Raw genomic sequence first — 22,995 nt, forward strand, 5'->3', positions numbered from 1 at the left:
CGTTTTCTTCCAGAATTTCCTTTGTTTCCTTCTATCTTTGCCGACACGGTCACTTAGTGGACAGATGATTAAAGTATATTGCCATCGATGGAGGTTTATAGACATACATACTGCAAGAATGCCTTATAGAAGGTAAATGATATGTTTTTTTCACGAGCTGTACAGATCATCACAACACAAAGAGACAGAATACAATTCAATATTTCCCACAGCATTAGGCTTCTGTTCCACAGCAAAAGAGAACCCCTGTACATTCCATACCCCATCAATGAACAATAACCCAATCCCCCCTCATAAACGCCTACAACATACTACTAACATCCCCAAGCTAACACAAAAAGATATCTACCAACAAGTCAAGGTCACCTTCTCATCCACCCACCTCCCACCACCTATCACCACCACCTCCCGAAACACCCACTCACCGACATCCGCCCTCGGAATCGTCCATCCCACAGAAGGTTTCTCCCTCTCCGTCCCAACACGGACCTTCTCATACCCATACCCCGATCCCAACATATGATCCCCCGTCAACAAACTCCCCGGCCTCACCGTAACCACCCCGCGAAACAACTCCTTCGCCTCCCTCTTCGCCAACATCTCCTCCATCACCCACTTATCCGCATGCGGCACATGCAGTAGCCCATGATACACCCGCCTTAACAAGAACGGCACGTCCATCTGCTTCTGGCTTGGGTCGACGCCCATGCCCGATATGACGGTGAGGAGCGGTCTAGCTTTCACATTCGCAGGCAGTAGCAGTTCTGGATGATAAGTGGTGTAGATGTTCCGCAGGGCGGTTAGGAGCGCCCGCGTGGCTTCTTCGCAGATGTGCGGCTGGTCGAATTCGAAGCACCACCCGCGGAGGTGGCCTGTGGCGCCGATGCCGGAGATGATGTGGGAGACTAGGGGTGGTGCTGATGATGATGATGATGATGATGATGATGATGATGATGGTGTAGATGTGGAATCAGTAGGAGAAGCAGCAGGCTGCAGGAGGAGTGTATTCTTCACGGCCTCCGGGTCGGTCGCGTCACCGGTCACGATGCGGAGTCGGGAGTCTAGAATCTCTTGGTCGATGTTCTGGCTGCGGAGGAGGGCCGTGAGCTTGGATGGTGTCCGGGCTAGTGCTACGGCGTGGTAGCCATTTTGCAGGGTGTGGGCGAGGCAGGCGTTGATGCAGCCGCCCGTGGCGCCGAGGAAGGCGATGGTTGGTTTGGTCATGGTGGATTTTGTTTTTGTGTTTGTGTGTCTGAAGGATGAAGGATGAAGGATGGAGGATTCTGGAATAGATGATACTAGTGAGGGAGAAATCAATTGTGGATGTGGAACGGAGGGATTGGGTTCTTGTCACGGTCAGTCGGAGGTGGTGGGTTTATATCTACCGCGGAGGATTGGAAAGTCTCCGTCTGGGGACGGAAGGAGGATGCACTGCGGATCACGGATCGTCAGAGGGATCGATTACCGTGGCTGGTGCTGTCCACTCAGCGGGTAGCACGTTGGATCTTGGGCATAGTGACTTTGCTGCGTTGGGATAGCTTAGTCCCTAAGTCCTATGCTATTTTTGGTGTTGTGGTTTAGTTCATGCTGTTAAGTGAATAGGGTCCTCTTCTTGGTTCACCAAGATAGATATTAACTGCATATCGTATAGCACTTTGTTATAGCGCTTCTTTCTCATTGCCCTGTATGACGCACGAAGCGAATAGATATGCCTGATTAATGAATTGCATGTCAATGGATCCCCACATGGCCGCGGTACTGTGAATACTCGCCTGTACGCCGCTCACCATGCTCTAGATTTCCAGACTGATTATGAATCAAAGATGATATTTTTATTTTTAGCTATTCGGTTATATTTAAGAGATTCAAATTCGAATACTTCCACATTAGTCTGTCCATATATTATAGAGTTAAAGGACTTCCCAATCTAAGGCAACTGACTTGGCCCAAAAGTCGGAACTAATAGAGGTAATATGAGATGGAATATATCATGATAATATAATCACGATCGTTGATTCTCACATATTACTAGCTCAAATGTTAGATGTAAATGAGACAGCATCGTGCCATTCTTTAATCCATGTCACTCAGACCATCTTGTCCCAGAATTGAACCAACTTTTTCTCCAGTCTTGAAGTGTAAATAAGAACTAAATCAAGAAAGATCCAAATGTCATAGATTCTATACTAACGATCCTATCTCGTACATGTGTATCCCTTGGCTATCTAACAGTACAACCCACTAATCATTTCTTCCCGTCACAGTCTTCGACGGCTAAGTGACCCTTTAGCAAGTAATCCCCTCCGGTACGGCCGGAGTGATAGCATCAGGGTTCGTGAAGAAATTATTCGGGTCATAACTCTTCTTCACCTCGACCAGTCGACAAACGTTATCACCATAGTACGACTCAAACGGGTTTGTTGAAATGTGAGCGTCCATCTCCCCAGAGTACGACGCAACCCTAGATGACAATCGCGATTAGCATCAGTCTCCCACACGTGGCAGCCCATGCATCCATGTAAGCACTTACCCAATCTTCGGCCGCAAAAAGGTCTCCAGATCTGTAAACCATTTCTCGTACGTCGCTTGTTTCGTTGGGTTTGTCAACGAACCATGTACCTGAAATTCCAGGTGAGCATAGGCTTGTTCGCGCCATGCGAACGCATAGTCCGATTTTGAGGGATTGGAGATGTTCCATGCGTGCCATTCACCCCAGATCTCCGAGTCTGTGTCCAACTCGCCCATCATCTCGATGACGGTCTTTAAGTCTGCTGCAGGAAGAATATTGTCCTTCTGCATGAAAAATGACTTGCTGATACGGTTGAAGCGGGCCCAGGGTTCGGCAATGGTAATGGACGGGTCCTCTGGCTCATTCTCATACTGGTATTGAGGGTAGTCGTCGTACTGGGAGAACGGCTCTGGGAGGACATTCATGATCTGCCGGTTGGTTTCATTAGCCGGAACGCATTCGTAGCTCGTGTAGCCAAAGAGCCGGGAGTTGTCGGTGTCGCAGTTCCCGGATATGTAAATGGTTGGGGTCCCAATGTCCAGCAGCCCCGACTCGTTGATCAGCTTGCGGAGTTCATTCTCGGTACCCCCCAGATACTGGCCCAGGAAGTTGATGCTACTCTTGTATACGTTCACCTGCGAGGTAAAGGCAGGTATCTGCACGGGTGCCCAGTCGAAGAATCGCTGCGCCACCGGGTACCGGTCGCTGCTCGCATTCCAGGATATGGCCACCATGGCTGACGTGGGGAACTGCATCAACTGCAGGTCGAAGTCCACGATGATCCCATACGTGCCACCGCCACCACCCCGAATCGCCCAGAAGAGGTCTTCGTGTGAGCTGGACGAGGCTGTCACAAGGCTGCCGTCGGCGAGGACCACGCGGGCGGACTGCACATACTCGGCAGCGAGTCCAAGGGCGCGCATCTGCAGGCTGAATCCGCCGGACGAGACCAGTCCACCCAACGCAACAGTTGGGCAGATTCCACCCGGAAATGTGACGTTGTGCTCATCCAGTCCCAAGTACAGAGCGCCCTGTCGAATGCCTGCTCCGACAGTGGCGGTGGTGGTATCGGCAGAGACATTGACATGGTTGATGTGGCTCAGGTCGATGACCAAAGTCCCATTGAGAGCTGACCATGCCTCGAAGCTGTTGTGGGTTAGCAAGAGTATCGGATTATAATCGGGTGTGACGGTAGAAAGAAGGAGGTCGACTAACTGATGTCCTCCTGATCGTGGCACGGCTTTGAATCCCGATCTCTGAGCACAGCGGACGAGCGATGCTACTTCATCCGCTTCCTTTGCGTATGCGATCAGTGCTGGGAACTCATTGAACCTATAAGCCACATGAGTATGTGTACGAGGGATCCAGGTAAGGATACAACAGACTGGATTTTCTCGCCCAAACGGGCGTCCGTGTAGGTGTCATTGCTGGGGTCAACAATGCGGGCGTTAACATCGCCCGCAACAAGCGCTTGGGTGACACAGGCGCGCAGACTTTGTGTGCTGTTGCTAGCAGTTGCAGCAGCCTCGCCCAAAGCTGGTGCAGTGCATGCTAGAAGGGCACTCCAAACGACGCTTCTCGCGGAAATTCTCATAATGCAGATGCCGTGTGGTTTTGATCTTCTTGCTCCTATACCCATGCCAGCTTCCATGCCTCCGGTATTTAAAGAAGACCCTCTGGAATTTCATCATGGCTTCCTTAATGGATTATCGCACCATTAGTCTGGGCTGATACGCGGAGGACGGAACAGATGGGTGGATGAGCCATTCTGACAATCCTGTTGGGGGCTGTTTTCTCCATCCTCGAAAAACCCGTGGTTGATCGGATTCTTTTCACGAACTCAGGGCGCTTTCTAAAATTGGCCTGTTAGCTATAGATCCATACTGAATTTAGCGGAGCAATCACTGCGACGATTTGGATACGTGCACTACTGCATTGCTCAGCGCAGCGCAGTGGAAGTTGACTAGCATGTTCGCTCCGCTGTCCCCCCAAGACTTAGGCTCTCTCCAGCGGGCTAATTCTCCCCGGACCGCGCTTTTTCTGTTCTGCAGCCTGACAAAATTATCTTCTAGTAGTATTCTCTTCTGCCCTGGGCGTCGTGCGATGTCCAACAGGGAGTGGCAATGGCCCGCCACTGCCCGATGGCTTGCGGAGACAACCGTCGCACTGAGCAGATCCCCAGCCAGGCTTTGCAGCTCGGAGGGATCATGTCAGCCCGTATATTCACGGTGCGCTTTAGCGGGGAGTGTGAAACGTCCACAACCTCGCGCCATTGACTGGATTGTGCGACGATTCATGGGCCGCAGTTGGCCGAGGTAAACTTCTCTCGTATGCAAACCATCGCCTCTGACATTATCAGAAAAGGCGGATCCGACTCCTGATCATACTACTCAACCCCTGTTTACACTTATAGCGAAATGCGGGCTTGCTTGTGGGCCTCCCAGGCCGAGAACTCAGGCAACTAGATGCATGAAAGCCTGCTCAATCAAGAGGTGCCGCTGTCTTTAGTGACTTGTGTGCCGAGTATGGTTTTCTTTTCTCACAGTGCAGGGAATTATATTCTGCTGACATTGGTTTATGCACTTGAAGTGCTAGTCGGTCGATCTCGAAAAGCCCTTTGCTGTTGATGAGGAAGTGATAGTCACCAGGTGGTCAGTGCTTGCTGTCGGGGCAAGCATAATTCTCCCTGTTGCGGACAATCTTCCTTAGGGACCCACAAATCAGCATTACTCTTGACTAAAACCCCTGTTCTAGCTATAAATTGCTTCGTTGAAGTCATCCTACAGATGCACTTGTCGCATGAATGAAGTTTTGGTTTTGCTCTTCTCCGACTTCGTGCTGCTACTGAGCAGCTAATAGATCGTATGTCCGACTGAAAATTGCACGAATACTCATGTATGTATCCGACGAGCATGCTTTTGGTCGCGGACTAATCGGACAATAGCCAGGAGAATTTGGCAATCATCCGAGTGCTATTTCCGAACTGCTGACAGTCTTGAAAGTCTCCTTAGGTGATTTTATGTGATATCAGATTCATGGTGTGGGTACACATGAGATGTCATGAACCCTTTCGTCTTTGGCATACTACCAATGCAGGATCCGTCCACGAATCGCGTCAAGTTCGGAAATCCATCTGCTGCACGTGATATGTCAGATATATCCCCTGAATATCATGCATCTTTTAGGAGCTTTGTGCGGATCTGGCCGCTCCATATGCTATACACAGATCACTGGCACTGGAGTGTATGATTTTGTAAGCGGACTATATACTGATTTGGTACGCGAATATCACTTGGATCGTCCCTAATTGTCTGTCTGCAAAGAGGTCTTTAGCGTTGTAGAATGCACACTGCCACCACCGACTATCATGATGCAAGGAGCTATACTAAAGCTTAATCAAGTGGTGTAAGCTTCGACATCGCAGAATATCTCGAATATCCATGATTTTCGACAAAGACTGGGTGGTGTCCAGGTGAATTCCAAAATCTATAAAGAGGCTCATCATGTTTATCCGTCAGAGCCATCATCAACAGCACAATTCAAGCTTTTCTCTTAGTACCTCCATCTCAGACTCTACTGAAGCAATATACTGCTCTATCATCACTTTTAATCAACCTGCAATCAACATGAAGGTCTTCGCGATTGCCGCCTTTCTCGCTGCCACCGCCATGGCCGGTGTTGTCCCTCAGAACTACCAGTGGATCAGCCACAACGGCCCTTCGAATTCAGGACTTACCAGATCACATGCCCAGAACGCCTGCGGAACAAACAATGTAAGATGCTGCCAGGGTTTCAGTCCCGAGCACGGACTCTCCCGACAAGATGAGAGTCGTTTCCGGAATGGACTGGGCGAGGGTGTTCCCGGCGAACTGCAGGGCGGAAACAATTGCGGCCCTTGTAAGTGGATCCATATGAAACTTCCTGCTAGGAGTAAAAGCTAATCAAGTTGTTCAATGATAGGCGGCAATGATGGAGGAGCTCGGAATGTTGCCTGCTGCTCCGAAGGCGTGAGTGACTAGTATTCATAACCCTGTTAGATGGAGAATACTAACAATCGCATTGGCACAGAGCAACAACCTAATCAGCCTCCCGTGCATTGCCATCGGACGCCTGATATAAATTGATTTCTTTGCGGCATGAACTTTGGAGGATTGTCTCAAAATTTCTCCCCCCGGCCAATGCTGGATGTTTTATAGAATGTACAGTTGGATGCTTGTATCGGAGTCAGAAATGTTGTGTTGATGTTTGCGTGTCATGGTATCTGGATTTCTCGGAGTTAATCACTCTTCATTGGCTCCTCTACAGTCAGTTGCTGTGCACAGAATCTTCTTCGGTCACTGGGGAGTCCGCTTAATCTATACAATCAATTCATGAGAAAGTGTTAGCTAAAGCTCAGAATATGTCGCCAGTAAGAGATAAAGGTGCTCAAGTACTATGGTAAGAAGACCGTTCACCGTTTGTTCGCTGGTGGCTCGGAGAGCTGCAGGAAGTAAATTCAGAGATGACGCAGTAATTCCGCGGCGTTTACCAAAGCTCCAGCTCTTCGGAAGGCATTCCGTGCCAACAACCGCCTATAGTCAGTCCACACCGATCAACTTACGCAAGTACGACAAATATGAAGCATACGATAATCAAGCTCAACATGCTAAGCTCTACAGCAGATGTTGAATCGTCTTCCCCAAGATAGGGGCTGTTTTAAGCTTCCTCCATCGTTTAATACGAGATGAGTGGTTCTTGGCTGGTTCATGCAAGTTAGTCATCCGGCCGGACTCCCCCGGAAGAGATTCCGTTCCCCACGACCCCGGATTTTCTTCCTTTGCTGCATTGTCAGTTGCTTGCTGTGTCTCCGGGGTCTTCTGTCTGGGGTTGCATGACATACCAAATCCCTCCCCACCATGTCTAGTGCAAAACAGTCTCATTCTCGTCATTCCGACGCTTCTGATCGTCCCCCTAAACGCCGCAAAGTGGCAATTGCTTGTGACGAATGCCGTGCTCGGAAGATCCGCTGTGACGGGAGACAACCCGGTGCGTATTTTCTCAATTGTGCGCCTCTTCGGAGCGACCTAGATTATGTCGCTAATATCTGAATCTCAAGTCTGTGGGCCATGCGCAAAACGAGTGGACCAGGGGGGCCAATGTGTTTACACTGGGGAACTGGAGAAAAAGCGAGCAGTTCGCAAGTGAGTGCATATTGATGCCTTAGGCACTAACGAGCTCTTTCCCGATTCCTCAAGCCACTCGGACTAACCGTCATCTCACAATGGCAGTTATATCGAAAGCCTGGAAAGTCGGATCAAGCATCTGGAGAGTCCTCGCTCCTGTTACGACAGCAGGGAAGGAGGACCCGTACAATATTATGACGCCTCGGGCCAAGTGCAGGTAAGTTACGCCTTGCCCCTTGTCTCCCAACATAGCAGGGTGTATTGCTCGTGAGAGTAGTATGTTCTACTCACACTCACGCTTTTGCAGCATCCCTCTCCCTCCATGGGAGCATCCGTGGTATCTCCATCGGGCCCATCGGGCCCATCGGGGGCACCCATCCGCCATAATCGGCCTAGGAGCATTGTGTCTGTAACGACCACGAATGTGGATCACCTTTCTCCGGCAGGAAGCACCTCACAATGTACACCGAAGGCGAATCCCCATCTTGTCACCAGCCACTCTGCCTATCCAGATCGAAACTCATTAGATCAGTCGCTTCAACTGAAAGACCCAACGGACAGTGTCAATGCCATGATGGGCGCTGTGGAGGATGAGCGTCCCACACAGGGCTTTTTTGGCAGCTCTAGTGCTGCCAGCTTTATACGCCAGATCAAAACTGCCATAGAAAAAAAAGTATCCTCACCGAATCGACATACCTCAGACTCGATTCTAGGGGTTGGTCCGCCTTCCAGTTTAATGTCCACGAAGAAGCCACGGCTATCCACTGTGCCTAATTATGTCCTCCCTCCGCGCAAAACAGCAGATAGCCTCATGGAGGTTTACTGGGAATTCGTTTTCCCACTTTATCCTCTCGTTGACAGTCTTCAACTGAGAAGGGAATATGAGAGGATTTGGACAGGGGAGGCGCTTCAATCTGATGAAAACATGCTTATGTGTACCGTCAATGTCATATTTGCACTGGCCTGCCAACTGGCTGATTTTATCCCGCCAGAAGAGCGGGAGGCTTCTGCAGATGCATTCTTTACTCGTGCAAAGGATCTTCTCCAGTTCAATCTCTGGAACACAGGGTCCGCTGCTCTGATTCAATGTCTGCTTCTAATGGCCCAGTATCTCCAAAGTACTGACTCCGCCCATCAGTGCTGGATTGTCACTGGACTGGCTATCCGCAATGCCCAGGGACTTGGCCTGCACCTTCCCCAGACGATTGCTCGTCTACATAACCCACAGGAACAGCAGCTGGCTCGCAAAATTTGGCACGGATGTGTTCTGATGGACCGGTATGTATCTTTACCTTGCTGAATCGACGATATGGTCGAATGCTAATATCTTGTAGGGTCATATCCATGACATTTGGGCGCCCCGCCATGATCTCCAAGGCATCTTGTGGGTCGGTTCCTCTTCCAGCTACGGTGGACGAAGAGTATATCCCCGCAGTGTCTGGGTCCGAGGTGACACAGCCAGCGGACCGACCATCAGTCATGGCATTTTACGCAAAGTCGCTCGAGCTCTATGAGATTCTGAATGATATCCTGTTGAGCCTTTATAGCCCCACAACCGATGAAAGTCCAGAAGACATCTATGACTACTACTTTAACAAAGAAGCAAATCAGGGAGAGCGGACGATATTCGAGCTCGATCGGGCACTTACCAAATGGTCCCGAAGCCTACCATCACATTTGCGAGGTGAATCTCATCTAGGGGGTGGGTATACGGTATTCTACCACCAGAGCGTTGTGTTGCGTGCAAGGTACGTTACAGTGTGTGTTGAGTGGCGATCTGCCTACTAAGCCTCTCGCAAGATTTCTTCATGTAAGGATGCTGCTCTTCAGACCTATCCTATCCCGATACTGCACTTCACGTGAGATTGCGGACTCAGATCCGTTGATTGCCCTGCAAGACTCTTTTCCTCAGCGGGTAGCATTGCAATGTTCGACCATTTGCGTAAAGGTTGCCCAAGAGGTTATCGGCCTAATACACAGTCACTTGCCCGCCGATGGAAGTTCGGGTCCTCTTCCTGCTTGGTGGTACAACATTCTGTGTGAGTCTAGCCTCGGTGAATTGATTGATTGTCAGCAAAGCTCATAACGCACAGATGTCTACACCGCTGCCACCGTTCTCATAGCCGGTCGTCTCTGCCCTGCTATATTGGAAGAGGTGACTGAGGCTGCAATCACACAATCATGGGAGAACGCTCTGGAGGTATTGCGACGATATCACAGCCACAGCACGTCCGCCCGGCGATGTGTGGCAGCTCTCGAGATCCTCTACGAAAGGGTAGTGTCCGAAGGGCCTCCACCTCATGACCACCCAACAAGCGCTTTCCCCACGAATGCTGCGTCTAATGGTCTGAGTGATCTCTCTTTAGGGGAGGGTATCAACTCGATACTTCTGGATGGCCTTGATCTCCCAGACTTTCAAGATATGTCCTGGTTGAACAGTGTTCCAAGCAATTTATTCTGAGCTGGCTTCCTGGATGATAAACTCCATTGCATTCACACCCATCTGCGGAGCAAACATGCTTTTCCGATCTTCTCTACAGCAGTTTACGTTCTCTGGCCTAATAAGCCGGTTCCGGCATACTATCGGGATAAGCAAGGTAGCCGTGGGGGTTCACCTTTTTGAAGGTTATCGACTACGTCGACCAGGCTGTAAGTCATTCAAGACGAAGCTGTTCAATTCTCTCATGTTTTCAAGTTATAACATCACTAATACCCTGTATAAGTTCTTCCAAGCTGCGGCAAAACTACTCCGTAAGCTCATCTTGCACCTTCCGGTCTGCGCGCGTAGCCACGAACTGTATGGCAATGATTGGAAGTAGTGCGCAGACTCCAATGATAGCACACATGACACCAGCGGCACCACCCAAGCCCAAAGTCGTGAACATGTCAGGGAAATAGAACGGACCGATCTGAAACCATTAGCAAGGAAATACTAACGCTGCGTGCTCTTTGACTTACAAAACCATACACATGTCGAAATACATTGATGCACACGCCAACATCAGTCGACGCTTCCTTATAGCTGTCAACAGCAAACGATATAAGGATTGTCGTTATGATTTGGTTTCCAAAGCTGGCGATTGCTGCGCCGATGCATGGGGTCACGTTCCAGCTGGTAGCCTTCTGTAGCTGAAAGCCCCATACAAGAAGACCAGCAATGACAGTCCCAAAGCCAATGTATGAGAGCCATAGCCGGTCTGCCGGGCGGTGATATCCTCTCCTTCTATGCATGACTTGCAGGAACCGGTCTGAGATAGGGCCACTCAACTGCTCGCCGAGCACACACCCGATAATGATGGCGATGAACTGCAGACCTATTTGCTGCGAATCGAAGTCAAACTTCTCGCCAAAGACAATTGGCATTTCAACAATCAGAGCAATGTTTCCATAGCAAAAGACTATGGAATGAGCGCATGCAGGAATCAGCACCCTAGGCAGCCTCGTAAAGAGAAGGGGCTCGATGAATTCGCGAAGCTTAAGCGGACGAGGATTAATTCGGCGGGGAATGAACTTCTGAGCGAAGCTAGGCTTGACCACGCCTGCGTCATAAGTATTGCTGTCGGTCAGGATGTACAGGGTTTCTTCGCCCAACAGCAGGTAGGCAATGAACTGCCCGAAGTTCATCATGGCGAATATCCAATAGATCCATTCAAACCCAATATGTTTTGTGACAAAGCCCATGATGAATGGCCCACATGGAGTTCCAAGTGTCAACATGAGGGTCCACCATCCCAGCTTCTGCGCTCGCTCCTCTGGCTCACACAGCTCCGTGATCACGCCGCTGCCTATTCCGATAGGGGGAGAGATGAGGAGTGCGGTGAGGACTCGAGTGACCATTTGTGTCCCGTATGTAGTACAACGAGCTCCGCCAATATTGCAGACCATACTTCCGAGGACCGAAAACAGGAACACATGGTATCGTCCGTAGGTGGAGGTGATTGGTTTCCAGAAAAGGGGGCAAATGCCTAAGAGCAAGATCTGCACAAACGATCGAGTGTAAGACGGGTGAATTCCAATGACAAAGAACAAAAAATGATTGAACCCTCTGAAGCGGGCGAAGACGAAACAATATCACTTACTTGGACGGATGTAAGATAACTTGCTTGTGGCACCGTTACGTTGTACCTTTCGGCCATGATGTCGTAGGCCGGTATGATCCCGGCCGCCATGAAGGTTGCGGCCATTGAATGAAATGCCACCATCAGGATATGAGCATTCTTCTTCCAAACGGGCCAATTTTGAGGATTGGTGGGAGAAGAGTCTGTCCAAAGATTCCTGTTGGACTGCTGGTCAGGTGGCGTTGGGGATACATTCTCAAGATGGACCTCTTCATGGCCATTCTTCTTCAGTGTGTCAGAGCGGGCCATGTTGGTGCCCAAGGATACCTCTTCTGCCATGATTGCAGATAAGAGTATGCTGAGCGGAATTGGAGGCGTCGAGAGATAAGTGGTAAAGCAAATCAGGCAAATGGCAGCTGCGGTGGTGCAAGATTAACACTACCAACAGCTCCATGCACAGATCCCAGTCTTCGGCCTACTTTATATGCCTGAGCAATGCTAGATCGCGGTTTGCATCCCGGTCCCCTCGCAAGCCACGACCGTGGGGACTTGAGCTGAGCCAAGCTGAACGCCATATCAACAGAGTGCACGGTCCTTGGGCAGCTGGATGCCAAGCAGGTATATCATGGGGATCATCACCAATTAGCCACTGATGAGAGGAATTGATTCCGAATTCTGAGCCCAGGTGGTGGCCAATAACCTGCTACCCGAGGTTATACACGCCAGACCCAAGCCAGCGTCGACGGGATGGCATCCGACGGAATGTTCGGTGATGGCTTCGGATGCGGGTCCGTTGATCTTCCCCCTACTTTATAAGACCCTGATGTTGTCGTGAGTCTGGGGAAAGCTAGTCCCTAGTATGTACCGGGGTTCAGGGGGTCCTGATCCGGGGTACGGGTTGATCCCCGCAATCTGACTGTCTCGACTCTTGAGATCTGACTTTCCGTGTCGGAAGAGCTATCGGCTAGATTCACGGAAATGGCTCACAGCTTCGGATGTCGTCTTGGCTGGGTGAGGTCTCAACCTTGTATGGTCTCTTGGTTGATTCTTTGTTAAGCACGGTGGGTTCAGAGCAAACTTCAGTGAAGATTGATGCGACTGATGACGCTTTGATGAGCAATGCGGCAGTGATCACGGCACTTGCCATGGCTTTCAACGTTTTCGTAGGCCTGAGTGTCTTTGGGAAGGATGCTTGGCACAAAGGCGTGTGTCTTTCGGTGCCAATCTTGGCTATCCAAGATAGATGTGGATGCATGGCAGAGAGTATGCTGATATAATGCTTCGCTCACAGCTGATTAAAGCTCCCGATGCCAGTGCCCCTAGTAGTAGTTCATGACAGCTTCCCCACAAACGGGTCAGTCGATGAGGAGATCTGAGCAACAGAAGTTGTCGGGACAATGCTGGCCGAACAATTTCTCCGTCGAGCAACTGTCTGGCAACAATTTATCCGTCTCGCTTGGCTGCTAAATTCCCCGCGATTTTACCCCGGATTTCAAGCGACTGCATCTGCAGCCATTGACGGGCAGTTAACACGGTCATTGCAGTTATTGCTTCCTGTCATGCACCGCGCATACCTCTTGGCCCTGCACAACAACGTGTTGTCATTCTCCTCGTTCGGGGTAATGCAATCCGCACTCCAGCACTCTCACTATCACAGGAACTATAAGATGGCTTTCTCAGAACCCTCCAATACTGAATGCAGGGTACATAGCGACCTCCTCCAGACAGCATTACCCAAAGCGCCGTCACAATGCGCTTCCTCTACCCCCTCATCCCAACCCTCCTCCTCCTCACCCTCACCACAGCGACCCTCCACACCTCTCAAACCAACACCACCATAACCCTCACCAACAACCGCCTAACAGCAAACTTCTCCAAATCCCAAGGTCGAATCACTGACCTCTACCTGGACAACCAGGACCTCCTGGGCCCTCAATCCGGCGACACTGGCGTCGGCCCCTACCTCGACTGCTACTGCATCCCCTCAGGCTTCTACACCCCCGGATCCACCTACTCCACGCTCCAGCTGTTCACCGGCACCGACAAGACTGGAACTCACTATGCAGGTGTCCTCATGGACGAGACGTACCCGCCCACGGGCCAGCACTTCCAACAATACTGGTTCCTGCGCGACGGCGAAACAGGCCTACACACCTTCAGCCGATTAGCGTATTACAACGAGACGACGCCATATCTGCGCAATCTGCAGGAGTTCCGGACACTGTTTCGCCCGAATACGGAGCTTTGGACGCATTTGACCTCAAGTGAGGTGCAGACCGCGCCGTTGCCGAGTAAGAAGGCTGTTGAAGAGGAGGTGGTCGTGCAGGATGCGACGTGGACGTTTAATAACACTCCTACGGATGCGTATTATACGGAATTTGCAGATTATTTCACGAAGTATACGTTTTCAAATGGTATGTGTACCTCCTGCGATTCAAATGTGTTTTTTGGGTGAGTGGGTGGATGGATGGCTGACCTGTGAGGACTAGCATGGAGGGATAATTCCGTTCATGGCATGTATGCCGATGGGAGTACCTCGAATGGGAGTACGTTTGGAGCTTGGTTGGTTATGAATACTAAGGTATTCCATATCATTCAGAGTATCATTGAGTCGTGGCTAATGGTTCATCCCTGTTCGGTTTAGGATACATACTATGGTGTATGTCACTGCGTTCACTTGGTTCGGTCCAGGAATATACTGACCATTCTGCATAGGGACCCCTACACTCGGATCTCACCGTCGACGGCATCGTCTACAACTACCTGGTATCCAACCACCACGGTGAAGGCATTCCCAACATCACCTACGGCTTTGATCGCACTTTCGGCCCTCAGTACTATCACTTCAACGGCGGAAAAGGCTCCACTGCGTCTCTACAAGAGCTGAAGGCTGATGCGGAAACCCTGGCAGATCCGAGCTGGAACATCGACTTCTACGACTCCATCGCTGAACACGTCGTCGGATACGCCCCTTCCAGCCAACGCGGCAGTGTTCAAGGGAAGATCGACCTTCCCAAAGGTGCTACTAGACCTATCGCAGTCCTGACCGTGGACGGACAATATTTCCAGGATAACTCCGTAAACTCATCCGCATACCAGTATTGGGCCGAGATCGACAACTCCGGACGGTTTAGCGTGGACCACGTCAAAGAGGGCCCATACCGACTCACTGTATACGCCGACGGAATCTTCGGTGACTTTGTACGCGACGGCGTGCAAGTGAAGGCGGGAAAGAAAACCACCATCCAAGACACCTGGGAGGCAGAGTCTGCAGGCACTGAGATCTGGCGACTCGGCACACCAGACAAGTCTTCCGGGGAGTTTCGGCATGGCGTTGCCAGGGACCCCACACACCCGCTTCACCCTCCAGAGTACCTGATCTACTGGGGTGCATACGACTGGCAATCAGACTTCCCGGACGGAATCAACTATACCATCGGTACCAGCGATCCAGCAACTGACCTGAACACTGTCCACTGGTCTGTATTCGGGCCAACACCGAACGACCCGCGCGTCGAGTACGATACCACGCACGACTGGACGATTAACTTCCCCCTCAGTGAGAAGGATCTCGCAAAGCGCTCCAAGGCCACTCTCACCATCCAACTGGCAGGAGCGAAAGCGGCATCCGGCAATACAGACGTATACAACGCATCGGAGCCATATGCGAACCTCGCGTTGGAGAGCTACATCAACGATCAAGCGGAGCCTCTTACCCTTCTGGTCGGGTTCAATCAGTCGAACAGCTGCATTGTCCGGTCGGCTGTGAGTTGCTACCAAGTTCGCTCGCGCATGGAATTCCCGGCGGATTGGCTGAAAGTCGGCAACAATGTTCTGACGTTGCATCTCCCGTACAATGCGACGGATACGGAGACGGCGATTTTACCGGCGACGGTGTATGTGCAGTATGATGCGTTGAGGTTGGAGGTTTCGTAGAAGAGTAGACTGCAGGTATTCTGCAAATAGCAAAGCAGAGACCGTCATGAGTTGCGCTTTTAAACCTAGAATATGATGAGATCAATTTAGTAAATGGAAGGGTCAGGAGATATAGCACAATCAATCCTAGTAATGACTACCATCCCATTGGTATCAAGCCGACGCATGTTGTAGACAGTGGTCAATACCAAACATCCTATGTCAATAATGAGTGTGCAGAACACAATGGCCAGACCCCTATCATTCAAATTATCATTAACTCCTCAGAAGCTCGAGCTCGAGCCACTCAGCTATGTCCGTCACTTCTCATAATTGAGATCATACGCCACCCAATCTAGTCGAGTGATGGTCCGTAAGGTTCCAAGGTCAGGATCAGTGGATAACCGAGGCAAGTTCCGGGTAGATTGGCCGATTGCCTGATCTTAAGTAACTAATCATCATCACGCGCTATTCTGCATACTTGTCCATCACTGATTACTTCATGTGCAGATTCTGATTGCGTTCTGGGATTTTACTCTGGAAGATTATCTGATTGAGGATATGAGTTCGAATTTATGTGAATTTGAAATGATAACTATTGAGACAAGGCGGAAAGGGTCCAAAGCTACCGTGGTCTCGGTGAACCTTACAAATTGATCGAGTCTTTTCCTATTGCGGTAAAAGCCTCGGCCCATCGGGGGGAGGGATGATGCACAAGGGATACTAATCCACTCGCATTGATTGGCAACAATTTACTTATAACCAGACCGTGGACCGGATTACTTCCCCGCATTTTTGTTCTGCAGCTTCTTGCTTCTTTACTTTCTGCAGAGCTCTGATCTTTTCTCTGTTTTGGTGGTATCTGAAACCAGATTGTGATATTCGCAACAACCGCGACCATGTCGAAGACCTTCACCCGCGCCGAGGTTGCGCAGCACAACACGGAGGACTCGGTTTGGTGCATCATCGATCACCGCGTGTACGACTTGACCGATTTCATAGACGCACATCCCGGCGGTAGTGTGGTGTTGAATCAGGTCGCGGGCACGGATGCCACGGTCGATTTCTATAACCTTCATCGACAGGAGGTCCTCGAGAAATACAAGGATCTCTGCATTGGAACGGTCGCCGGTGAAACCCCCGAAATCGTCACCCCAGAGCCCGGCAGCTTGAGCCAGGTTCCTTATGCCGAGCCTCTGTGGCTGCGTCCGCAATTCAAGAGCCCCTATTTCAATGACAGCCATCGCCGCCTTCAGAAAGCTCTCCGAGAGTTCACAGATCGCTATATTACCCCTGAGGCGCAGGAGAAGGAGAAGGATGGCACCTATATCAGTCAGGAGTTGATCGATCGCATGGCGGAGGCAGGAATACTGGCAATGCGCTTAGGTCCGGGAAAGCATTTGCACGGGCGGAAGCTTCTGGGTGGGGTCATCGATGGAAAGGAATTTGATTATTTGCATGATATGGTGCTCTCGCAGGAGTTGGTGAGATCTAATGCTCGAGGTTGGTTGGCTCTCCACGTTGTCCGTAGCCAGTGGAACGAACGCTGTGTATTGACACCTGGCAGGCTTTCAGGATGGAAACATGGCAGGCATGTGTATCAGTCTGACTGCCGTTCAGCAGTGGCTTCGTAATGAGCCTCTTCGGCAGAAGATCACTGATGAAGTTCTGTCTGGCAAGAAGAAGATGTGTCTGGCGGTTACAGAGGCGTTTGCCGGTAGTGACGTTGCTGGTCTCCGCACAACCGCGACGAAAACCCCTGACGGCAAGCACTTTATCGTGAACGGAACTAAGTACGTAAAGTTTTGGTTTTTTCGGTCAGAGGTACAAGCAGCTAACTCTTATTCCAGGAAATGGATCACTAATGGTATGTTCTGCGACTACTTCGTTACTGGCTGCCGGACCGAAAAGGGCTTTTCGGTGCTCTTGATTCCCCGCGATGAAGGGGTCGAGACTAAACAGATCAAGACGTCCTACTCGACAGCGGCTGCCACCGCGTTTGTTCAATTCGAGAACGTCAAGGTTCCTGTGGAGAACCTTCTGGGTGAGGAGGATAAAGGTTTCATTGTGATCATGAGCAACTTCAACCACGAACGCTTCATGATGGTTTGCAGTGTGGTCCGCATGTGCATGACCGTTGTGGAGGAGTGCATGAAGTGGTGTAACCAGCGCATTGTCTTCGGCAAGAAGCTTATTGAGCAGCCTGTTATGCGGCAAAAGTAAGTACTAACCGATGTGCATACCATTTCGACAAGCTAACGTGGTTCCAGACTTGCCCGAATGATCTCCCTTTGCGAATCGAACCAGGCCTGGCTGGAATCTATTGCATACCAAATGTGCAACATGACCTATGCCCAGCAGTCCGCTAACCTGGGTGGCCCCATCGGCCTGCTCAAGTCCCATGCCACCCGCTCAGCACAGGAGATTGCGGACCTTGCGACCAACATCTTTGGCGGACGAGGTTTGACCCAGTCCGGCATGGGTAAGGTCATTGAGATGTTCCACCGGACATACAAGTTTGACGCCATCTTGGGTGGCACGGAGGAGATTCTGGCCGATTTGGGAGTTCGTCAGGCGATGAAGAAGTTCCCCAAGGCGATGTTGTAGATATTCATTCTCAATCAAAGGCCCTGCTGGACAGGGTATAGTCATCAACTTTGCCGTAATATCCATCTGCCTTGGTCATAAGACTGGATACCCATAGCGTTAGTAGTTTGAACCAATGCCTATAAACAGTCTGATCGTCGATGTCGTACTGGCGATTGTGTATTACGAAGTGTTAACCGAACGCGTTCGTGATTCTGAAACATGTCCAACGAATGGGTAGATGCTATCACCGACAGCGGTTGCCTTATGAATTCCAGGCATAATTGAAAGGAGCTTCGTGATAAAATGAAAGCTCCCTGTAGAGACAGCTAAGAAATAGATGCAGGTCGTATGCTAGGAGATTTCAGTCAAAAGTTGTTTAGATTCTGATAGTAGTAGTATTATTATTTATATACTACGAGTTCCGCGCAACATAAACTAAATAACGCTGGTCCGGTCTACAGTACAAATGCTCTATAACTTGTTTGATTTGTGATGGTCGAAAGCCGATTGCAGTTGTGACTTACTTAGTACTGGTATTTAGGTAATATATTAAAGTGCTATAACTAGTACTTCATTACCTGCACCTGAGTGTTTCAGTTAGCGCAGACCATAGCAGTTGGTGATCGTTATCCATGTGGAAAGGCGCGATCCTGACTAAGCATCAATTACGAGGCTCTCCGCAGGCTGCGACAAGAGACGTAAGCGCCCTCAAGTCACCTCTTAAATCCAGACATCCTCACACTCACATCGCATTCCTGATCCTTCCAAAATATATCTTCGTCATCCATAAAGATGACCGAAAGGACAGATTCCCTCAGCGTGAACAGCGTGTTGGCGATCGCTGCAACAGCTCTTCGCGGAAATGGGGCCGCGCCGCCTAGCCTCAAGACGCCATACGAGGCGATCGCTCTAGTCGGCCATGCGTCCATGACCGCAGTGGGCTTCCGCTTAGTAGGACTTGGGGAAGACCATACGCTAGGTATGTGCAATGCGAACACTGCAAGGTACTCAAATATGCATTACTGATGGCTCTCGACCTCGCAGAGAATCAATCTGATAGCCCCTCACTCCCCGCAGAATGGAACGCCAACACGGCCTTTGCCTTCCGCTACGCCCACTCACAGTCGTCGATGCAATATCTCCTCAAGATAAGCCGAATCGGAAATAATGCTGTCGTTTTCGCTTTGGCTTTGGGTGATGACAAAACCACGTCCTTCGATCTCCCCGTGAAAGACTACGTCTCCGAGTCCGCCCTTCCAGTATCTTCGACCGCCGAGGATCTCCCAGCAGCACTTTGCGAAGCATTTATATCTCCCTCTCGCCTCCAGGATCTGGTCGGACTATTCAAGATCAACGTCATTCAGAAGCTGGCGCCTGGACTGTACAAGGAGGGCTACGAAGATACATCCGACCAGCCACAGGAGACGTTGCGCGAAAGAACCCTGGAAAGACCTCCACGCCATGATCCTCTACGAGACGATCCAATGCCCCAACCCGCTCGGCCGTACCCGTTTGACGACCCCCTAGCGGTGCCTCCCCGGCGACCCATTCCCGCTGGGGACTTTCCTCCACCAGGGTTTGAGGATGAATTCGAGATCCAGAGACCCCCTCGAGGATATCCGGGAGGTACTGGAGGAAGAAATCCATTGAGTATCGGAGACCGAGATTTGTACCCTGCCGGATTAGGTCCGCATGATCCTTTGCGAGGAGGCATAGGCCCTGGACTGGGAGGTGGCGGCGGTGGTGGCATGCACCCCACGTTCGATGATCCTCTATTTGGTGGACCTCGCGGACAAGGGTACGATCCTCAAGCACCACCCGGATCGCGGTATGATCCGGTAGGACCCGGACAAGGGGCACCGTTTGGACGAGGACAGGGGCCGTATGGGGGACGCGGATTTGGCGGAGGGTTCGGGGGATTTGGTGGTGACATCATTTAAGCGCGGCTGAGGCTGAGGTTGGGGGTTCGCAGACCAAACTTTGAACTACACAGTAACATAGTTAGTGCACGACGTGATGACACAGAATGACTGATGATATGAATTGTATGTATATGAATTGCTAGGATTAGTGTTATCCTGCTGTGATTTAATCAAGTTATTTGTTTCCATTAATTGATGATGATTTACGTGGATGATTTGTTTCTGTTTCCCTCCACACCATAGTAAGCTGTAGTAATTCTGGGGCAAGAAAAATGAAGAACCGGGTCAAGTTGTGGCTGAGGAAGGCGGGCGGTGTGGCGCACAGACTGGGAAGAGCCCAGTTTGGGTTCGCACCACCAGATCAACTCAGTGAGTTGCTCACTAACTAGTTGTGCCTCTGACTCTGACCACCACCGCCATCCCATCCCAGCTCACACCTCCCTTTCCCGATTCTACTCTTGTCATTCCCCTCCACTCAACCTATCTCTTCATCTTTTGATCCCCCCCCAATCCCTCCACATTTCACCCCCTTATTTCTCTTCTCTTATCATTCTTCAGTCTGTGGGCGACAGGGTTTGCTGGTCCATTTTAATTTGGTTTCTCGTCCGATTTCCGTGGGTGCACCGTGTCTCGTCCGACCGACCTGGTTCCCCCTCTAAGAAATCCACGCCTTCCTCTCACGAGACCTCCCCTCCCCAGTTGGTCCCGCTCCACCACCCCTCGGTTGCAATCATCTTGAGCTCGCTCTTTTCCCCCCAACCACCCTTCTCCTCACTCCCGGTGGTCACTATCAAATGGACAATAACATGGAGATCGATACGGCGCGGTCGCCCGAACCTCACCACCTCTCCCCGACCACCGACCCGGGGTCCATACCCACCCTCGATGGATGGATCGAAAGCTTGATGACCTGCAAGCAACTAGCGGAGGAAGATGTCCGGAGGCTTTGTGATCGGGTGTGTGCTGCTTTTTGCTGGGGACTATACGTGATTCTTGGAGATGAAATGATCCTAATCGTGGTTGTGTTTTTCTACATAGGCAAGAGAGGTTCTGCAAGATGAGTCGAACGTGCAGCCCGTGGTATGTGATTGACTTTTCTTGTTATTGTTGTTGTGGCCTTTCCCGCCCTGCCCGGCCACTGGTCGTGGCCCCGCGGCCGTTGCGACCGATCGGAACTGACTTCTCTTCGATCTATAGAAATGTCCAGTGACTGTGTGCGGTGATATACACGGTCAGTTCCACGATCTGATGGAGCTGTTCCGCATTGGTGGCCCCAATCCGGATACAAACTACCTGTTCATGGGTGAGTTGGCGTCTTGTTACCGCTTCTGCCAGTCGTCCCCCTTGGCTCACCCGCCCGCCCGCTAGGTGACTACGTCGACCGTGGTTACTACTCTGTAGAGACCGTCACGCTCCTTGTCTGCCTCAAAATCCGTTATCCCCAGCGTATCACCATCCTGCGAGGAAATCACGAGTCCCGCCAGATTACGCAAGTCTACGGCTTCTACGACGAGTGTCTGCGCAAGTACGGCAACGCGAACGTGTGGAAATACTTCACCGACCTTTTCGACTACCTTCCCCTTACCGCACTTATTGAGAACCAGATCTTCTGTCTGCACGGCGGTCTGAGTCCGTCGATCGACACCCTTGACAACATCCGCTCTCTGGATCGGATTCAGGAGGTCCCGCACGAGGGTCCCATGTGCGACCTTCTGTGGAGTGACCCCGACGACCGATGCGGCTGGGGTATCTCTCCCCGTGGTGCTGGATACACATTCGGGCAGGATATTTCGGAGGCATTTAATCACAACAACGGCTTGACTCTGGTGGCACGGGCGCACCAGCTGGTAATGGAGGGTTACAACTGGTCCCAGGATAGAAATGTGGTCACAATTTTCTCCGGTATGCAGAAGACTCTCTGGCTCTCTTTGTACGTTGTTTGGCGATGATGGCTAACCACGTTCTTTTCCAGCTCCTAACTACTGCTACCGTTGCGGTAACCAAGCCGCAATTATGGAAATTGACGAGCATCTGAAATATACCTTGTATGTGATGACAAAACCTCTAGCGATGCCGAAGAAGCAGACTAACGCAAATTTACAGCTTACAATTCGATCCCTGCCCGCGCGCAGGAGAACCCATGGTCTCGAGGCGCACACCCGATTACTTCCTGTGATTTCAGATTTTTGTGATAGACATAACCGGCTCACCTCTGGCAAGTTGAGGTTCTCCGACCCTTCGAAAGGGCTCCTGGGACGTTTGGCACAAGAAAGACACAACCAAGGCGGTCTGGCCTAAATAATTGTATGTCCGTATTTCTGACCGTGTTGATACCAATTCATGAAAATAAAAGAACGTTCCGAGAACCTTGGCCTCTTTTGTATCGTCATATAACACACATACACATACATACATACATTATGAGTTTCTCTTTTTGCCACCCGGTGGGGGTAATATAATGCCCTGTGTCGCTGCCTGAAAGCCGGTAGTAGATATACGCCTCAGGTAGACATACATACACCACCATTATGCATTGTGGGCTTTGATTTGAGCCCAATGTGACAGACCAACCGTAGTCATTCCTCATACTTTGCCTATTTGGCAATGTTGCTCTACACAAAAAATCGAGCAATTTCTATGTACGGAGTAGGTAGATACTCTACTTTGTTGCCCCTCATTTCTATCATCTCTCTCACCTCGTCAAATGGGGTGGATGACTTTTCCTACTACTACACTCAAAAGGCAAAGAAAAGTTAGAATATTCTAGATATGGCGTTCTATACTGGGTACCTGAATATACTAGACTGTACGTCATGTACACGTCACTTTTCTTCACAAAT

At 50.6% G+C, this 22,995-nt stretch overlaps 9 protein-coding genes across 9 annotated transcripts; 6 read left to right on the top strand and 3 right to left on the bottom strand.

Moving 5' to 3' along the window:
* Nucleotides 1-57: 57 nt before the first annotated feature.
* On the bottom strand, nucleotides 58-1,515 carry ASPBRDRAFT_36683 (uncharacterized protein). Its single transcript, XM_067623561.1, has one exon. It carries the CDS (start codon nucleotides 1,222-1,224, stop codon nucleotides 346-348), a length of 879 nt encoding a protein of 292 aa, XP_067484710.1. The 5' UTR covers nucleotides 1,225-1,515; the 3' UTR covers nucleotides 58-345.
* A 686-nt stretch (nucleotides 1,516-2,201) lies between these two features.
* Nucleotides 2,202-4,103, bottom strand: ASPBRDRAFT_70855 (uncharacterized protein; the record flags this gene model as incomplete). The annotated part of the gene is made up of 4 exons (XM_067629096.1): nucleotides 2,202-2,461; nucleotides 2,531-3,655; nucleotides 3,725-3,841; nucleotides 3,895-4,103. 4 exons carry the CDS (start codon nucleotides 4,101-4,103, stop codon nucleotides 2,287-2,289), a joined length of 1,626 nt encoding a protein of 541 aa, XP_067484711.1. The 3' UTR covers nucleotides 2,202-2,286.
* Nucleotides 4,104-6,135: 2,032 nt separating this feature from the next.
* ASPBRDRAFT_654880 (uncharacterized protein) lies at nucleotides 6,136-7,712 on the top strand (the record flags this gene model as incomplete). The annotated part of the gene is made up of 5 exons (XM_067628547.1): nucleotides 6,136-6,406; nucleotides 6,470-6,516; nucleotides 6,715-6,784; nucleotides 7,160-7,534; nucleotides 7,605-7,712. 4 exons carry the CDS (start codon nucleotides 6,136-6,138, stop codon nucleotides 7,234-7,236), a joined length of 465 nt encoding a protein of 154 aa, XP_067484712.1. The 3' UTR covers nucleotides 7,237-7,534; nucleotides 7,605-7,712.
* ASPBRDRAFT_25134 (transcription factor domain-containing protein) lies at nucleotides 7,405-10,132 on the top strand (the record flags this gene model as incomplete). Its single annotated transcript, XM_067622139.1, has 7 exons — nucleotides 7,405-7,534; nucleotides 7,605-7,689; nucleotides 7,777-7,888; nucleotides 7,979-8,949; nucleotides 9,006-9,419; nucleotides 9,502-9,710; nucleotides 9,765-10,132. 7 exons carry the CDS (start codon nucleotides 7,405-7,407, stop codon nucleotides 10,130-10,132), a joined length of 2,289 nt encoding a protein of 762 aa, XP_067484713.1.
* Nucleotides 10,133-10,389: 257 nt separating this feature from the next.
* On the bottom strand, nucleotides 10,390-12,068 carry ASPBRDRAFT_166308 (uncharacterized protein; the record flags this gene model as incomplete). The annotated part of the gene is made up of 3 exons (XM_067619579.1): nucleotides 10,390-10,580; nucleotides 10,630-11,714; nucleotides 11,747-12,068. 3 exons carry the CDS (start codon nucleotides 12,066-12,068, stop codon nucleotides 10,416-10,418), a joined length of 1,572 nt encoding a protein of 523 aa, XP_067484714.1. The 3' UTR covers nucleotides 10,390-10,415.
* A 1,411-nt stretch (nucleotides 12,069-13,479) lies between these two features.
* rglB (polysaccharide lyase family 4 protein) lies at nucleotides 13,480-15,665 on the top strand (the record flags this gene model as incomplete). The annotated part of the gene is made up of 4 exons (XM_067620289.1): nucleotides 13,480-14,143; nucleotides 14,219-14,310; nucleotides 14,374-14,388; nucleotides 14,445-15,665. The coding sequence occupies 4 exons, from the start codon at nucleotides 13,480-13,482 to the stop codon at nucleotides 15,663-15,665; spliced, it is 1,992 nt and encodes a 663-aa protein (XP_067484715.1).
* Nucleotides 15,666-16,170: 505 nt separating this feature from the next.
* On the top strand, nucleotides 16,171-18,404 carry ASPBRDRAFT_36687 (acyl-CoA dehydrogenase family protein). Its single transcript, XM_067623562.1, has 4 exons — nucleotides 16,171-17,147; nucleotides 17,212-17,437; nucleotides 17,495-17,863; nucleotides 17,915-18,404. The coding sequence occupies exons 1-4, from the start codon at nucleotides 16,544-16,546 to the stop codon at nucleotides 18,249-18,251; spliced, it is 1,536 nt and encodes a 511-aa protein (XP_067484716.1). The 5' UTR covers nucleotides 16,171-16,543; the 3' UTR covers nucleotides 18,252-18,404.
* Nucleotides 18,405-18,857: 453 nt separating this feature from the next.
* Nucleotides 18,858-20,196, top strand: ASPBRDRAFT_36688 (proteasome inhibitor PI31 family protein). Its single transcript, XM_067623563.1, has 2 exons — nucleotides 18,858-19,212; nucleotides 19,278-20,196. The coding sequence occupies exons 1-2, from the start codon at nucleotides 19,026-19,028 to the stop codon at nucleotides 20,171-20,173; spliced, it is 1,083 nt and encodes a 360-aa protein (XP_067484717.1). The 5' UTR covers nucleotides 18,858-19,025; the 3' UTR covers nucleotides 20,174-20,196.
* A 281-nt stretch (nucleotides 20,197-20,477) lies between these two features.
* On the top strand, nucleotides 20,478-22,696 carry ASPBRDRAFT_36689 (serine/threonine-protein phosphatase). Its single transcript, XM_067623564.1, has 6 exons — nucleotides 20,478-21,111; nucleotides 21,194-21,235; nucleotides 21,353-21,458; nucleotides 21,524-22,057; nucleotides 22,128-22,200; nucleotides 22,259-22,696. Exons 1-6 carry the CDS (start codon nucleotides 20,950-20,952, stop codon nucleotides 22,329-22,331), a joined length of 990 nt encoding a protein of 329 aa, XP_067484718.1. The 5' UTR covers nucleotides 20,478-20,949; the 3' UTR covers nucleotides 22,332-22,696.
* The last annotated feature ends 299 nt before the right edge of the window (nucleotides 22,697-22,995 follow it).

Source organism: Aspergillus brasiliensis, assembly GCF_001889945.1.
Source record: "Aspergillus brasiliensis CBS 101740 unplaced genomic scaffold ASPBRscaffold_1, whole genome shotgun sequence".
NCBI lineage: Eukaryota > Fungi > Ascomycota > Eurotiomycetes > Eurotiales > Aspergillaceae > Aspergillus > Aspergillus brasiliensis.

Coding starts and splice junctions, on each gene's coding strand:
- ASPBRDRAFT_36687 (XM_067623562.1), top strand. CDS start 16,544: ATGTCGAAGACCTTCACCCGCGCCGAGGTTGCGCAGCACAACACGGAG. Junction 17,438..17,494: donor TTTATCGTGAACGGAACTAA/GTACGTAAAGTT, acceptor CTCTTATTCCAG/GAAATGGATCACTAATGGTA. Junction 17,864..17,914: donor CAGCCTGTTATGCGGCAAAA/GTAAGTACTAAC, acceptor ACGTGGTTCCAG/ACTTGCCCGAATGATCTCCC.
- ASPBRDRAFT_36689 (XM_067623564.1), top strand. CDS start 20,950: ATGGACAATAACATGGAGATCGATACGGCGCGGTCGCCCGAACCTCAC. Junction 21,236..21,352: donor AGTCGAACGTGCAGCCCGTG/GTATGTGATTGA, acceptor TTCGATCTATAG/AAATGTCCAGTGACTGTGTG. Junction 21,459..21,523: donor TACAAACTACCTGTTCATGG/GTGAGTTGGCGT, acceptor CCCGCCCGCTAG/GTGACTACGTCGACCGTGGT.
- ASPBRDRAFT_36683 (XM_067623561.1), bottom strand. CDS start 1,224: ATGACCAAACCAACCATCGCCTTCCTCGGCGCCACGGGCGGCTGCATC.
- ASPBRDRAFT_36688 (XM_067623563.1), top strand. CDS start 19,026: ATGACCGAAAGGACAGATTCCCTCAGCGTGAACAGCGTGTTGGCGATC. Junction 19,213..19,277: donor TGGGGAAGACCATACGCTAG/GTATGTGCAATG, acceptor TCGACCTCGCAG/AGAATCAATCTGATAGCCCC.